Source organism: Clarias gariepinus, chromosome 2 (genome assembly GCF_024256425.1).
Source record: "Clarias gariepinus isolate MV-2021 ecotype Netherlands chromosome 2, CGAR_prim_01v2, whole genome shotgun sequence".
Lineage (NCBI taxonomy): Eukaryota > Metazoa > Chordata > Actinopteri > Siluriformes > Clariidae > Clarias > Clarias gariepinus.
Window position 1 is genome coordinate 39862863 of NC_071101.1, and position 18263 is coordinate 39881125.

An 18263-nucleotide genomic window follows, 5' to 3' on the forward strand; every position below is an offset into this window, starting at 1 on the left:
TCCCAGTGTTACACTAGTGTTTGGATACCCTCAAGGTAGAACGTTTTCTCAGTATGATCGGATTTCCTGTCTGACTCATGTCTGAAACGCCGGCCTCCCAGGAACTCCTTTAATAGACCAAACATGTGGAAATGTCTTTAAGCAAGGTCAGGACAGTATGGTGGATGTAGAAATAACTTCCAGACGAGCTTCTGTAACATTTAAGTGATGTCGGTGAATGATTGTGTGTACAGTTCCCACAGACATGCAGCAAGTTATCCATCAATTTTGAAAGCTCAGCCGTTTCCTTCACTGGAACAGATGCAGTGGGCTCTGAACCGGCTCTGGTTACTGCGGCAAAGAGTCTCATCAACGTCCTGTGTGCCTTCGTTCATAAGAAATGGTATCCTGGAAAGTCCCAGACTGACTTGAACGCACCCCCTTTTATAAATCAGCTCTCATATATTCAGCATTCAAAAAATGGAACTCCATCCTTTGGCCCAGTTTCTTTTAGGCAAATGTAAATAAAGCCCTGACGAGTGGTCTTACCTGACAGGCGTTCCAGAGATCCTCAGCTAAGCAGACGATGCGGGAAAGCACGAGTTGAACTAGTAGAGATCTGAGCGCGCTGGCGCCTCCTAGACAGATCAGACACTCCGAAAGATTGCCCTGCACCGCAAACTGCAAGGAAAAACAAGACAAAACAAGACATCACTGACAAAAAAAAATTACCTCTCTGAACAGACAAATCACAGAGACACAACTCAACTCTGAATCAGTTATGAATCGTGTAAAAAAAAAAAAGTCAGGCAATTATTGCAATGTGACAAATATGCTTTCCACATGCCTAAAGTCGTATAGAAACGGCTGCGTGAATGCAGGCGCACCGACTTACGTAGAACCTATCTGAATCATTTCTCTCCGAAGCATTAGATCTGTCATGAATACCACTTCCAACCATAGCAAAAGGCTACATTTATTTTTTTCTATGCATTTTAAAACAGGCCATTCTCTGAGCTATTAGTTGCCCATGGCGCCATTCAGAAATGAGCTAGGAGAGAAAGAGTGAGATTCTGCATATATATCTATATTTAAAAAAACACCTCTAAAAGGTTTGTGGCAGCCGTAAATGCACCGGGGGTAAATCGACACTGCGAACTGAGCACCTGAGGGGCGATAAGAACCCGTTCGATTTCCTATTGAACAAACAGGGACGGCTGATGATGGGGAGGGGGAAAAAAAGGGGGCCTTACGTAACTGAGAACATTGCAATGCTCGTGTGTCTTAACGTTTTTTTATTTTTTATTTTTACATATAATTCAACACAACACAGCAGTGAGTTTTCTGAGACTGAGGCTAAAGTGGCTTTTAAAGGTCACAGCTCGAACTTGAACAAAAAGGCCAAACCACCTACAGGCATACAATGAGCGCTAATTATAGGACGTTTATTTAATACTAGATGTGCCCACAACGTCGTGGAATTTAATTGCACGCCCATGAGTGCGTAAAAATAATAATAATAATACGGCGAAATCTGTTGAATTTTGGAATGAACAAAACTTTTATGTCTTACCGTGCAGTGCGCGGTATAAAAGGTGCACGATTGCATTTATTAATTAGATTTTAATTGCGCACTCATAAGCATGAATTAAAAAAATGTGCAGCGCCATCTAATGATATTTTCAAGGTCAAATTTTTTCTTTTTTTTAAAATAAGTGCGTTTTCCATTCCATTTTAAAGAAGCATATATTTTCTATAAAAACCCTATTAAAATTCATTCAGTAGTTGTTACATGATGCGTGCACAAACAGATAGACCAAAATTTCTAAAAACGGACCATTTCTAAAAACGAGCTAAAAATAAATTCTTTAAAAATGTAAATAAACACGGGGGCATCAGCGAGCCACACGGCCGCAGTGCTGACGGATGAAAGGGGAAGCCTTGCAAATGACGAGGAAATGAAACAGGAGAAAGCAAAGAAATTTCCAATCCCATGCTCATCATCAGAGAATGTCACTGGTTTAATGAAACGCTGGGAAAGTGAAAGAATTGAAATGACTTGCAAACAAAAAAACCCTACCTAAAATAAGAAATCACTCCTCACCCTTTATCTTCTTTTTTGTCAATACACAATATTTGTACAGGTGTGTAACCTTATATTTAGTTTTTTCTTTTTTTCTTATAAGATTCTTGGGAGTAACATTTAACCAGCAAAATGTTCTGTATAATAAAACTGAAACACAATTCAAAAGAAAAAGTGAAGCAAGTGTGAAAGATCTAATAGTACACATAAGAAATGCACGCACATTTTGTTTTTAAGCTTTGTACATTTTCGTGGAGTTTTTGGGAGACCTGGCAACCCGGATATTAAAGCTGTGGTATTTTTTTTTTTTTTTGGCTTTTTTAAATTTGATTCAGCAGCCCTAATGTTTACTGTTTGATTTTGAGGTATTAAAAACTACAAAAAGTATTTAATAAACATTAAAATCCATTAAACATTGAAAACTCATAAACTCAAAAAGTCAAGACGCAATACTCTCACAAAACATGAGGATTTGTGAAAGATGCAAGAGGTTTGTATTTTCTGTATATATTTTATATAGCTATATATTTAAGCATTTATCAGTTGGGAGTTTACCAAAATCATTTAAAAAGGTTCAACTCGATTCTGCTTAAAAAATTGACTTAATGATTCAAATCAAATCGACCAACAAATGAATGACTGAATTGTGTAATCGCAGTAGTTGCACAGCTCTTACACAAACGCTTTGTATCATTTATATGAGCTAACAACCAGTTGAACGAGGAACCTGCTAAAATTAATTTTTTTTTCCAACATTTTTTTTTTCATTCGCTACTCCGAGCTCAACTGAATCTTGACTCTTTAACTTTAGGAGACGAATCTGTTCCTGCTGAATGATTAAGAACACCAAGCTTATTGTGTATGTTCATCACGCTCGCGGTGTCAGTCCTAATAGAACCATGAAGCCTAATCTCAAAGCTCTTGATAACCACAAAGACATGCAGATCCCAGACTCAGGAAATGACATGTCAAGTTAAAAAGAGTTACAGTGTTATTGTAAGCGAGCTGCTATCCAATCAGCCCGCTTCCCTCTTAGACAAGGGGACGAGTTTTTTTACGGCACATTATTTGCTGCTTCATTCGCGAGCATTCAGCCTCCACCTGCGTCCACTCAACCTGCTGGGGATTCGGGATGTTTTCTTTGTTTTTTTTTTAAGGAAAACTTGTCGTGTACAATTATCAAACCATTTTATTTATGTGCCAATATACTGTAAATCATAAATATAGCCTAAATCGTGGGAATGATTCAAAGCTGCTAAGACTAAAAATTGTTTCTTTAGGTTGATTTGATTTGTTTTGTGTAAACTAAAAGGTAATTTTTGTGCAATAGGCTGCCTTTTGTTCTTTTACTTGAAAAAATCAATCTGATTCCTCCCAATACCTCATATAAGAGGATGTGATCAATATGCAAACCTGCCGAGCTCAATTTTCAAGAGCTACTGTAAATTATTAAAAACTACTAAGTATCAGCTAAGAGTTAATGTCTTTCCTAGCCTTCTTTAACTTTTAATAAGGAGCTGTGTAAGAGATAAATGCAGCCTATAGTCTCTCCTAATAGTTTTAAATGTACCATATATAATTTGTATCATTGATAAAATGTCAATCATCGTTCAGACTTCTCTCTGTCCTGGACTTACATTATTATTGTACATGATAAAAAAAATATCTAAATATTTATTACTGCAGAAAACTGCAGCACTCACGTCAGCACTGACCTCATTTGGATGCGCATGTGGTGCTAGAGCTATTGCAAAGATGCAACGTCATGACATTCAAGTTCAAGAAATACGGCATTAGCGAGGCTGGACATGGTTGACATCTGAACTGGGACTCAGTCACATGGGATTACATCACATCGACACAACTTTCAATCAAGGTGCACTGAAGTGTGTGCTGCTTCATACGTAGGATTGTTAATGATGGTGGTTAAAACCGCTCACTATGACAGGGCTGTGATTTCCTGTGACGGACTGCAAAGGTCACCTCGTTCTCAGGTCACAGTAATCATTATAGGCATCGAGCCTGACGGAGGGAATGAAGATGGTGCCATGGTTACCGGAAATGAAACCACGCTTAAACGCAAAACACACTCAATTTCAAGTGGAAAATGAAAAATGGTGATATGGGGAAAAATATCTATAATGCACAAGCACAATTTATATGATTATATAGTGGTGGCCAAAAGTATTAGGACAACATATTCTATGTAGTATAGTTCTCCCTATGATTACAGACTTAAATCCAATAGAAAACTGACAGATAGTAGTGAAGAAAGTAGTAGCAGACAGGAAACCTCTTCTGTCCATGACCTTCTGGAAGCAGACAGGGATTGAACAAGTGACCCCAGAGTACTATCAACATCTATTTGACTCTATTGTCAGCTGGGTCCAGCAGGTTTTAAAGAATAAAAGACTACATACCAAAGGTTGACAGTTGTATAGAAAATTATTGCATGAAGAATTGATTTTAATTTTTGAAAACATTGAATTTCCCTTGCCCCAATATTTTGGCCACCAGTCTATGTGGAATCATTTTTTTTCTTTCAGCATCCAGTCATGGTATTTTTGATCGCGAGAAAAGGTTATCAATTCGTCAGTGAACTTTACAGCTATGAGCTGTGGTGTATTAAGAGAAAAAAAAAAGAGTCTGCCTGGCTTCTTTATTTTTTCTCGATATGTTTAACCGCAAGCTCACTGCATGTTGTTCCTCCGTCTGTTATTTGTCCAGGTCTGATTAAACCATCTAGTCAAAATTGTTCTCCCGACAGCCAAGTTGTTTCTCGGTTGATGCATGGACAAGGCTGCAATCAATAGGAAGTAGGGTTTATTTTCTTTCTTGCTCTGATTGATGAGCTTATTTATCCTTCAGGCAACAATGAAAAAAATAACGGCCTGGACATGAGACCTGCTTGTCTCAGGCTACTGATTTGCTCCAATTACTTGTACAAGTTTAAATTCTATTACACATTACAAATTCAATTCTTTGATATGCTAAAAAAAAAAAACTAAGCTGAAAAGCCACTAAAATCGTAATACATCTTCCACTGAAAGCAGTGATGTCACGAGTACTTCACCAACATGAGCACCAATGATTTTCTGTCTCAACAACTGACAACAACTTGTTCTGGAGCTCATAGGTTGGGCCAATACATTATATTTCTGTTCTTGAGTGTTTAGTGAAGCCTTATCAGTCTTCGTTTGAAGGAAGCCACTGACTTAGATTGTCCAAAAGCCAGGGACGTTCATTCGGTCCACCACATGGGTACTAAATCCAGAACTTTCCAGTATTTTTACCGCATGCCTTTCTTTCGTCTTCCTTCAAATGAAGCTTGATGATCACTGGTGTATGAAACAATGGGGTACAGAACATTTGACCAGCACCTTCATGTACCCTGGGTTGATCTGTTCTCAGTTGTCTAATCCTTAAGGTTTCTCAGAAGAGTGGCCTACAGTATGTGAAAAGAAATGGCTGGATGTTATAAAGGAGAAAGCTACTGTACATGACCTGGCCAGGCTAGAAACATAAACAGCATGTGATACTTCTAGTTATAGACAACCGACTGTCTGCACACAGGGCAGGTGTACAGCGTTTAAGATCTCCCCAAGAAAGAAGAACTGCTTAAAGGGATAGTTCAAGTCTGTCTTAAATCAAAATTCAGGTGCATACACCTGATGTACATCACAATAGGTCTTGGTTCTTCCAAAGTGTTCCTGTGAAGTTTGCCACCAAGAATGCAAGTATAATGTAAGTAACCAGAACAAATTCCACACTTGTTTCATGCAAAAAATGCATTTCCAAGACCAGAGAATCATATGAAACTTCCCACTGAGCTTAATTGAGTTGTATGTTCAAAATATGTTCAATCCTGTTCTGGTTAGACATATGGCTAGTTCAATCTGGTCCCAAGCACATTTGCAGAGGTCTTGCGGAGTCCATACCTTAAGTGGTACAAAGGGGATCTACCCAATAGGAGACAGGTGGTTTTAGTTGGGTGTACATCAGTTTGCACAATTGGTTGCCACTATTTTAAGAAGATTTTCAACTGACACAGGAAAAAATACCTTAATGCACTGGTGCATGTACATACTGTAGTTCCAGTAAAGGGAGCTTCTAACTTTGTTGAAATATTCTGGGGAAAGACCACATACTGGTGTGATGGTCTGGTGTGCACATACTTTTGGTCATCCAGTGTGAAAGATGCTTGTCAGAATTGAATGGGGTTCAAGCATGTGACAAGAGAAACACGTCATAGTTGAAAGTCTTTCTGGCTTTTTGTCGAGAGGGCAAACACAGTACGCTGCATCAGCAATGATAGAATCAGGAGAAGATAAAGATTCTGCCTACGTCAATTCGCCCTTTCCAAGTACATGCTTTATTTTTTTTCCCATGGTCGGTCTTGTTACACTACTGAAGTAATGTGCTGCCTTTCAGCCTCGTTAACTTGCAACTCCAGCCAAGCATAACATGTTCGAACTCCTCCAACTTTTCAAATCTGTATGATTGAATCGTTTGAATGGTCATGTTGTGAAAAGTCTCTGGCCTCTTACAGCTTCCAGTCTGCGGGCACTTTCTTCTCATGCTTGGTGAGTCCGCACTCTCCGCAGTCCAAAGACTAATTGGCTTTTCCAAATTGTCCATAGTGAATGATTGGGCTTGTGGTTTACTAGAGAAATGGGGCATTTAGCAGCATTACTTCGCCCTTTAGCAATAACTAATGGTGTGAAGGTCACAGGTCATGGCAGCCAATCATCATTTGCAATGTTGATTAGATGGATGTGTAGTGTGGTGTATTATATATGTGTAGTTTTTAGGAAAAAAATAGGACAAGATCCTAAAACCACAGTGTTTCCCCACACATAAAGTGTTATATTGAAGGTCATTTGGTCACTCTCTTTAAAAATCTGTGTGAGGTAATGAGGTAATCGTTTAACTAGTAGTGGACTGTACCAGTTTATTCTGCTACCCCGAGAGCGGTGTACTGAGAGGCAGTAACTGCAGTCGATTCCAGCTGCCGTAAAAAGAATTAAAAACGAAAAAGGAGGGCGCATGTGCTGTGCAGAGACACTTCTCTTTTAAAAATCCAGGAAGATTAACCCTTAAAAGTCAAGCGGAACAGATCAACAACACACCTGCATAGAAGGTCCTTACTCAACAAACTGTGCATTTATGTTTTCTAATCTTTCATTTAGAGCCATTACTTTTAAAATATGTCAATTTTACTTCTATCAGAATATGGGAATGGCTTTGCAAAAATGTAGACACACATTATCATTATTATTATTGCTATTATTAGTCACAGAAACAACCACAAAACATGTCATCTTATGAATCTGGGTTTTTTATATAAACTTTGGTAAAAATTTTGGTCTAGGCAGCTGGTGGTGTAGTGGTTAGCACTGTCGCCTTTGCACCTCCAGGGTCCGGGTTCGATTTCCAGCCAGGCTCGATTTCTGTTTCTGTGTGCATGGAGCTTGCATGTTCTCCCCGTGCTTGTTGGGTTTCTCCCACAGTCCAAAGGCATTTAGGTAAGGTTAATTGGCATTCTCAAATCGCCCGTAGTGTGTGAATGTAGTTATGTGTGTGTGCCCTGCGATGGATTGGCAACCTGTCCAGGGAGTACCCCGCCTTGTGCCCTAAGTCTCCTGGGATAGGCTCCAGGCCCCCGTGACTCTGAATACAGGATTATACCTATACAGATATAGATGATGAGTAAATGAATGATCTTTGTCTCTAAGACCTGTTTATTTTTTTATTCTTTGCTTTATATAGGTGGTTAAAATGAAATTGAATTAAGTTAATCATATTGCTTCGATTGTGCTGAAAAAGTCTGTCACTCTATATTGCACAATCCTGACCCCTATTTATTTATTAAAACATAGTGACATAGCAAAACCTGTCCAAAACTGCTCTGCTTTTTTTAAGGAATACATGCTCTGACAAACAGTGCACCTGTGCACCAAAGAGTACTTAGGTCTCAACTTTTTTTTTTTTTACCTCGTCTTACTCTTCACATATGGCTAGATGAATGGAAGGGATCGAATAAAGGAAAATATCGTGTTAAAATCTAGATGTATCTGTTGTTTGTTGTACGTAATGGACCACTTTTGTGTCTGGGCAGGCTACCATTCTGCTCTCTACCACTGCAAGTATATTTTCAGCCCTGTGGGAAAGACTGAACCATTATACACCATCTGTTCTTGGTTCTGGTTTCAGGTGTTCAGCTGACATGCATTATGAGATACTAAGTCGAAATGAGTATCTAAAATGATGAGGCTTTTACGCGGAAATATTATGAGAAGGAAATGAAGAGAGGGCGGGGGGAAGAGAGGAATAAACACTGTGCTTTTGTTAGACATCCAAGGGGAACGTCCTCAAATAACGTGGATCCTATTTGTCTCACTTGACATGAGCAGGTAGGTCCCATGCTAGCTTGGTAATTTCAAGGCTTTGGGACTGGAGTTAGAAACGTGACGTTTGGTGCAGAACAGTGAAAGAAATAAAACATGCAACGTTAATCATTGTAAGATCACATTTCTGCCATCATCATATGGTGTGGAAATAAACAAGCACAGCAATAGACTGTTACAGTATTAATATCTCTACTGTTGCTCATATATACATACCATATAAATATGAATACAATCAAACTAAGCCAGAACATCACCAACCTTATTAAGCTGACTACTGCTGAGCAGCAGCTCGAGCAGCTCCTCCAGCAGCTCTTCTGCTCTTTCCAAAACTTTCTGCTTGCCGACTACCCTCTCCAGGGCCTGCGCGGCCAAGCGTGAAGCCTGGACGAAGCGATCCAGCTGAGAAACGTCTCCTAATCTTCCTCCTCCGGCCTCTCGGTGCGCCTCCACTACAGATTCCATCATGTTAAGAGCTGTGTCTTCTATAACCGCGTCCTCACTGTCGATGTGTTTATTTCTCCCTGACCCACGTAATGCACTTAGGTTGTGCAGAAACTGCATGTGTTTAGAGAGTACACATTCTCGGGTATCTCTGAGGAATGATGACTGACATGGCCGGGTGGATGTAGGGAGTGTGGAGGAGACGGGAGTGTCGGCGGGGTCAGGCGTCAAGGAAAGGGTCTGGGTGTCGCAACCGGAGTCGTTTCCCGAAAGCTGGGCTTCTGGGAGATCCTGGGAGAGGAGCTTTAGCACATCTTCACCTGGAAGGAGATCGAAGTCTGGACATTTTAATTAAACATTTTAAAAGAACATTTTAATTGGGTCTGATGCCACTGTAGTGTTTTTCATAAAAATTATGCGTAAAGATACATGCGGCAAAATATACAGTACTTATAATTTGAACGCGTGTGCGCATTTGTTGACGGGGCACAGCTCCAGCTGCACGTGTTCCCAGTAGTAAAAAGGACGTATTCAAAGTTTAGTTTTATTTACACTCAGACGAAAGTGATAGTGAATGGGGAACGCGTTAAAAAAAAGTGGCAGATCATTTCTGAGAGAGATTTAATAAAACTGCACCAGGTAACACAGTTCGCCGTTCTGGTAGTTGGGTTATGTGAGCAAATCGTCTCCTTTTTCGATTACATTACTTTCGCATTGTTACATACATGATGATAAAATTTGCCTTATATTTACAATCGAAAAACAAGATTCCTCATAAGTGGAAATGTCCTTATTTCATTATTGCGTTTCCATTCTAGTTTTAGCAGCTATACAACACTACTTTCCAGAGAATCAGCATTATAAAGATGTGATGTGAAGATAGTAAACTACGATGTACACTGCGATCCATTACAGAGCCAATGTTGTAATCAACAACAAGCGGGCCGCAGAGAATACGAGTATGAAGTCCATTACCAAGTAAACATTCTTGTTAAGTCATTACCATCCTATAATCATGTTCCTGCACATTTATCTTCCTCCTGAAGGAGGGAAAAGTAGTGGATGAGATGTCAGTGTGCAGGGTGCTTCGCTAAACAAAGATTTAGTACAAAAAAAGTGTTTAGACTGTTGTTCGACACAAAAACATAGTCACGACTTTAGCTTTGAAAGCAATTGTAAAAGCTGATGCTAGAGACCAGCAGATACAGCAGACACACAACCAGCCGTTTTCCTGATGAGTCTCACTAACAAGTGATTTTCTTATGGCTACACAGCTGTTTAGTTTTATTACACTGTGTGAGTGGAAATGATCTTACTTTCATTATTAAGACACACTACATTGCCAAAAGTATTCGCTTGCCTGCCTTCATATGGATATGAAATTCCGATTCTTTATCCATTGGGTTTAATATGATGCGCAGTCATGGTGCGTTGGAACATGAAGGGGACGTCCCTGAACTGTTCCCACAAAGCTGGGAGCATAAAATTGTCCAAATGTCTTGGTATGCTGAAGCTTTAAAAGTTACTTTTACTGAAAGTAAAGGGGCTAGGGCTGAAAAGATTCCTCGAGTATATTCGATTACAAAAACTGATCGAGGCAAAATCTTCTGCCTCAAAGCTTCGATAAATTGATTTTAAAAGCTTGCATTGTTTTTGTTGACAGCGCACTTTTGATAAAATGCACTTCCGGATGCCAGCTGCCAGTAAACACCAACGAAGAAGAAGCGCTTACGTCACCCACAAAGTGGAAGGAGACGCAAACAGTTAGCTGTGTGTTGATTTGATGGCGCGTTCTGTTGCGGGCTTAAAAATGGAAGGGAGCGATAAAATTATCAGCGAGCCAAGAGATGAAGAAACTAGCAAGGGAAAACGACAGAAATGGTCAGTAAAGGCTTTGGTATGTTATGCCTGAGATGTAGATTTTGAAACTTTTAGTTCTGAAAGTTTAGTTGCACACCTTAGTGTTTTTGTATAATTATTTATTTCAATGTGTGCCTTAGTTCTTTTGATACTTTATCATACTTAAAAATACTTAAAAGTCATATAAAATACCTTTTTTTTTAGTTTTTGCATCTGAGAAAAGGCTTTAAAATAAAAATGTATGGCACTGTAATGCACTTAATTCTTCTCAGGCAACTTTAATACCTTTAATACTTTAATAGGTTTCGCGCGATTCCCGGAAGTACCATGCATCATGATTCACGAGTTCATGATTCATGAGTTTTGGCGCTGCGATTACGTTTCCATCTTTCTGCACGAAAAATTAAACATGTTTAAGCCACCTTAAAAACATGTTTAAACATGTTTAATTTTTTTGGCGGACCTTGCAAAACTTCGTGGAACTTCGGCGGGCAGTCGCGGCGGCTCATGGCACCTAACACCGCATCTCACTGCGAGTCTAAACACATAAGTGAGATAGGGGTATAAGGTATTCCTTGTATTGTGAATAATGACAATGTTTATTTTTAATAAAATGCTGTATCCATTCAAAAAATAAAAATTTAAATGCTGTTAAATTAAGCAAAAGTACATTTTATCCGATTACTCGATTAATCGATTACATTTTTGGTAGAATACTCGATTACTAAACTATTCGATAGCTACAGCCCTAAAAGGGGCCGAGCCCAATTCCTGAAAGAAAAAAAAACCCACACGAGTTCCAACATGACTGCGCACCAGTGCACAAAGCAAGGTCCATCCAAGTCATGAATAAGTGAGCTTGGTGTGGAAGAACTTGAGTCCTGACCTCAACCTGACAGAACACCTTTGCGATGAATTAGAGCTGAGACTGCTAACCAGGCCTTCTCGTCCAACATCAGTGTCTGACCTTACAAATGCGCTTTTGGAAGAATGGTCAAAAATTCCCATAAACACATTCCTAAGCCTTCTTAGAAGAGTTGAAGTTGTTATAGCTGCAAAGGGGGGCGGGGCCAACATCATATTAAACCCTACAGATTAAGAATTGGCAGATGGGGCACAGCTCCAGTGAATACTTTTGGCGATATAGCGTAGCTCTGATTTCTATTAGGGATTTCTGACTCTACAGCATTGACTTTCTTATTTGTTTTCTGTCCACATTTCTTTAGAGAAGGTGATGGTTCAGTACTAACCGGTTGGACAGCTCTAAACCCAGTTCCAGTTATTTTAAATCTCATCTCTGTAGATGTTGTCTTTGCTCAATGCAGGTCAATAAGTAGAACTTTCTGAAATGGTGAGTCAAATCATTGCAGTCATGTTTATACAAATTATAGAGCATTATAGTTTAAAAACACAATATTTTACACAACCTCACTAATCTAATCAAGCATGAGGTTGATCACATACAGTAGAATCAGAAAGGATGCATATTTTACGGCATTATAGGATTTGGTTTTAGCTTTCTAAATTTTGAAAATCTCCCATTCGAATATATATATATATATATATATATATATATATATATATATATATATATATATATATATATATATATATTCAGTATATATTCAGGATCTTGCCGAAGGCAGCCCACACTGAGCTCCGCTCTGTTTGCTTTGATTATCATAAGGTTTCTCTAGGACATGACTGGAGTCTCCCCGAGGGGAAATTCAGCTACAAAAGCAACCACAATTCACAGTGCATATCAGAAAACCGAAGTCGAAGGAACTCTACCTAGACCTCTGTGATTATTAGATAGATAGGTAGACTGTAAATTCAATTTGACTTTTGAGCCCTGTGATTTTCAACGGCACTAATGTTTACTGTCTGATTTGTCTCAAGCAGTTATATTTCATACAGGTTACCAAGGACTGAAAACTGCTAAAAGTGTCTAATAAACATTAAAATGCTGTGTAGCTCGTGTTGTTGATTGTTTCAAAGTTATGTCTCGAAATCTTTTCCTTTCTTGTTTGTCTTCAGTTCCATGCTCCAGGTAAGTAGTTAACTGTATCACTGCTCCTTCAAAAGATGGGAAATATGCAGTTTGTATGTTCACCCATAAAAACTTTAAAAGAAAAAGAAGAAGTGATTTTGAAGGGTTTGCGAATCATCCAAGCGGTTTGTATTTACGGCTGAAGCAGTGTGGTTTTAAGGACCCAGGAGATTTTGGAGCATTAAAGATTTGTAAGTTTGCCTAAAATGTTAATCGATTCTGAATCAGAAAAATGACAAAGGTTGAATAAATTACAAGGCCACTTTAAGGCCTTGAATGTTCTCAGAAGTGCATTGGGACGTTTGGAACCAAAAGGACTTTTTCTAAAATTCGTAGTACAGCCAGACTCATTAACTGTGCTACAAGGGCGTTAGATGTGATCACAAACCCAGTGGTCTCCCTAAAATAGCTTTAGAGGTAAAGAAAAAATTAAAAATTAAATTTTTTGGGCTGAACTCCAAATTTTATGAAAGAAGAAACCAGATACTAATTAACCAATTAATAACTTTGGAAGGTGAAGTATGGTGATGGTAGCATCATGCTGTGGGGTAGCTTGTCGGTGGCTGGGCAAAATTGAGAGAAGGACAAAATTATTTTCTAGAATAGAATCTGCCTTAGCGTGCATGCGACTTTAGCCATACTTAAACTTAAAAAGGTCACAGCCCAGTCTGAAATAATTTATCTACATACACATACGATGTCCATCCAAAATGGCGCCAGTGAGGTTAATCATTTCACTGCACATCATGTGTATGGCTGTGTATGCCACATAAAATTTTTATTTGAACGTAATGTCTAAAATTGAGTGCAAACAGTAAAATATATATAGCCTATCTCCAAAATCTAACGCTGGATGATAAAGATGTTAATGATGATTCTCCATCAACAGCTTTCTTTTTGTCATCATGATTATTGTTAGGTGGTGCGGGTTAGAGTGCCGCACCACAGGATGTAATAATATTTATAAGAGCTTTTATGCAGGGCTTCTGAGGGAGTCAACGAAATAATGTATAAAATTACTTATTAATTAGTGAACTAAAAAGAAACAAAAGAAAACTGAAAACAAAAAACTAACAGAGCTCTGCTGTCTTCTAAGCATCCTCTCTGAATGAGTCTACTCTTTCTGAGGGCTTATGTGTGATATGTATGTTTCTTTTAAATTTCAACTTAAACTGAGACTGAGAGGGCCCACCGGAAAGATGGCCTGCCTCTCTCTCTCCATCACGCCAATTCTTTTTGTAGACTCGGTCTATCTTTTGCCTTTGCATTTGTTCTTGATGCTCGCTTTCTCTTTGGCTTTTCTTTTCTCTTTGGCTGGGCCCTGATACTGTACCTTACCGGTGCTACCTAATGATGAGGTCCTTAAATAGACACTCCTCCATATATAGTGAGTCCGTGCTGATTGCGGCTGCTGCATCGGTGAATAGCAACTACGTGTCTAGATGACCGTGACTCTGCCTGTTCAGGTCTTCGCGAAGTGGCTGCGTGCGGATCTGCCCGTACTGAACAGTGCACAGTGTTCTCTCGCGGTTCTGCCCCTCTCAAAACCAGCATCGTTACAATTATAAATTATAATTCCTTGTTTACGACGACATATAGGATATGCTCTGTTATAAAAATAAATCAGACAAATAAAAAATAATAGAATTGAAATGTTACAGCTTATGGTTTTATTAGCTCTGATTAGTTCTGGCGGCCCTCCTGCAGTACCATCATGGACCAGATCACAAAACACTAATTTATTCTAAGGCAAATGTTTCAATGTGTTTTAGAAATGCAAATGTAAAATACTATCTGCTTAGTTTCTATTACGATACACGACAAAGTTTGCTTTTTCTATATAAAATAATAATAATAAACTTTATCTCAATGAAATCGGTGCCCACTAGAAGTATTCAACTAGAAGCACTAGAAGCAGCCTACGCATTCATGGCACAGGAAGTATAAAAATACATACTGTACAGGAATCCCAATATAAATACCACATGCTTCTATTGCATTCATGCTATTGTGACAGGGCTTTAATGAGATGCACAGAAAGTGCTGCACTGTATGAAAATGCAGCTCGCGAGGCCAAGGTACGTACCATTCAAGCACTTCATAACTGAACGTACAATTACTGTACAATCTCTCTTAAAAGAGCACTTACAGTACAAATAAGCATTGATCACATAGGCAGGAAAATATCAAATCATTTTTATGTGAGTATTGAGTGCTCACATGCTTCAGAGATCAAGAGATGCAGCATCACATACACAGAATACAACACTGCATTATTATTACCGCAAAAAATATATATATATACATTATACCTGTACAGCCGTGGACAAAACTTTTGAGAATGACACAAATATTAATTACATTATATTACATTTATGAGTAGAATTAATATTTGCAGTGTTGATCCTTCTTTTTTAAGGACTCTACAATTCGCCCATCAATCAACATCTGCGCCACATCCCCTGACTGATGGCAGCTCATTCTTGCATAATCAGTGCTTGGAGTTTGTCAGAATCTGTAGGTTTTTGTTTGTCCACCCGCCTCTTGAGAATTGACAACTTTGTAACACATGTACAGCACTCAATACTAACCAGGAATCTCCTTGCATGAATTCTTGCAGTAGTGAGCCGTGGCATGGAGGTGGCATTGTCTGTGGCACTGCTGAGGTGTTATGGACGTCCAGGCTGCTCTGATAGCAGCTTTCAGCTCTTCTGTGTTTTTGGGCCTGGTGTCTCACATCTTCCTGTACATAATAGCCCACGGATTCTGGTTCAAGCACTGGGATACCATAATCATTAAACCAAATATTAGTACTTCTGGCAATGTGGGCAGGGGCCAAGTCTTGCTGGAAAATAAAATCAGCCTCTCACTAAAGTTAGTCATCAGAGGGGAAGCATAAAATGTCCCTAAACACCTTGGACCTGATAGAACACAATGGACCAACACCAGCCTCTGGCATGGCTCCCCAAACCCCCACTGACTGTGTAAACTTTACACTGGACCTCAAGCAACTTGGATTCTTTGCCTCCCATCTCTTCCTCCAGACTCTAGGAGCTTGATTTTCAAATGAAATTCAAAATTTACTTTCATCTAAAAAGAGGACTTTGGACTATTGAGCATCAGTCCAGTCCTTTTTGTCCCTAGCCCAGATAAGACGCCTCTGAAGTTGTCTCTGGTTCAAGAGTGGCTTAACACAAGTGATGCGACAATTGTAGACCATGTCCTGGATACGTCTGTGTGTGGTGGCTCTTGAAGCACTGACTCCAGCTGCAGTCCACTCCTTGTAAATCTCCCACAAATTCCTGAATATTCTTGAAATTCTTCCCCATGATGGTGTAGCCTTCTGTACCAGACTGAGAGACCATTTAAAGGCCTTTGCAGGTGTTTTGAGTTAATTAGTTAGAGTAGGAGTTAGAGTGTGATACCATGAGTTTCCAATACTGAACATTTTCACAATATTCAAATTTTCATGGAGACATGGAATTTGGGATTTTCATTAGCTGTAAGTCATAATAAACCCTTAAACTACTTTGTCTATCAGTCTGTGTGTAATGAATCCATATATCTATCAAGTTTATGTTTTAAATTGAATTATTGTTTTCGATTATATTTTTATTTATTAAGACACCTGTATATGTATATTATATATAATTTTAAAGGTGGCAAATAGTTTAAACCAAATTGATATCTAAATCATTGTTGGCCTATTTAGAAAATAAAACAGTTATCTATTTAAATATTTACTTATTATTCTTTGAGTTAACATATGAGTTGAATAATACATCTTTACAATGTTAGGTGTTCAGGATAACATTTACACACACACACACACAGTTCAGCTGTAACATCATGCCCACCTGTTGCCTAATATTGAGTAGGTCTCCCTTTTGCCACCAAAACAGTAATGCACTGTGTATTCTGGTATGTGCTGACCACTGTAGCCTGGAAACATCCTGCAAGACCTACAGTTTTGGAGTTGCTCTCACCCAGTTACATTACATTACTTAACCATTACAACTTTCCCCTTCTCACAGTAGCTACATTTTTTAACTCACATTACAATGACGGTTGGAAATGGGTGGGATATATTAAGCAGCAAGTAAATCTTTTTTTTTTTCCAAAAACTATGTGTTAAAAGCAAAACAAATGGGCAAAAGCATGTGGATTTAAGTGACGTTGACGAGGGCCAAATTGTGTTGATGTGTTGATGTTTATGGTCTGCAGTAGTCAGGACAAACCAAAAGTGATCCAAGGAAGGAAAACAGGTGAACCAACGGTGGGTGGCCGAGGCTCCGTGATGCACAAGGCTGTCCCAATCCAACAGAAGTGACAGAAAGGTGTCAGAACACACAGTACATCACTGTTATATGGCAAGAGCTGGGACTTATCAATATTAGACAGGTTTTCATAATGTTATGGCTGTTTAGAGTGTGTGTGTGTCTGCAGCCCTCACCTCTAGTGATAGGAAGTTTTAATAATTTTAGTGACTCGGTTCTTTGAATCTCGTTCATTTTGAGTCATTTAGTTAATTTCGTTCTTTTGATCAGAAATAAAATAAAATGTTGCATTTTCAATAAACAGACCCCCAACACGTCTACATACACACATTTTGGCTATAGTTCCAGTAATGAAAATATTACAATGCAGCTAAGGATTATAATAAAGCATATTATAATAAACAGAATGAGCAGCTCACCTCTCATATCTTCCAGTCTGAGTCGTTCGTTCTATTGAATCTATTGCACCGCATAGGGTCTATGGGAGTCACGTGACAAAGGAACGAACGACTCGGGACTTGAAGATTCGTTGAGGAGAACAGTTTAATCCTGTTTCCCGGGTACTGCACTGCATAGCGTCAGTGGGAGTCACGTGACGAAAGAACGAATGACTCGAAGTAGAAAAGTCATCGCTCTATTCTGTATCCTGTACATAACCTACGGAGGTTTTGCGATGTTTTGCGCATGCGCGCCCAGTAGAAAATGAGCGAGTCACTCCACGAGACTACTCCCTACCTCTCCCTGTCTCCGCGCCGCGTCTCTGCCTGTGCAGCAGTTTGCCGAGCATCAGCTCCTGTTGCAGAGCTAAAACCTCCCCTTTAAGCTCTTCTGCTCTACTCCTCCAGTTCTCCTCCCGCTGTTTGAGTTTATCCGCTATATCTTGGGCGTGTTGCCGGCCGCTCGTCCCCGCAGGCCTGCTCTTTATCACGGCCAGAGCCACGCAGAGTTTAGCTCTCCTCAACTGCCAGGCTTTAAACACACAAACATTTATCCAGAAGTAAACAAACATTTCTTTTCACATCACTGATATTTGACGAGTTACAACCAGCATCATGTCAAAACGCGTTTATTATTATTATTATTATTATTATATTTTTAAAAAGATGTCTGTCAGTCAGGTTATCTCGCACGCGCTGTGTACCTTCAGCGCCGTAATCCGCCAT

At 39.2% G+C, this 18263-nt stretch overlaps 1 protein-coding gene across 1 annotated transcript in view; it reads right to left on the reverse strand.

The window, feature by feature from the left end:
* The window catches only part of mei4 (meiosis-specific, MEI4 homolog (S. cerevisiae)), a 47196-nt gene extending 28933 nt beyond the window's left edge, over positions 1 to 18263 (reverse strand). The window contains exons 1-4 of the mRNA XM_053511019.1: positions 18242 to 18263; positions 17836 to 18069; positions 8731 to 9233; positions 529 to 660 (exon numbers count right to left, since the gene is read on the reverse strand). Of these exons, the coding sequence (XP_053366994.1) occupies positions 529 to 660; positions 8731 to 9233; positions 17836 to 18069; positions 18242 to 18263 (891 nt within the window). The remainder of the gene's footprint in view (positions 1 to 528; positions 661 to 8730; positions 9234 to 17835; positions 18070 to 18241) is intronic.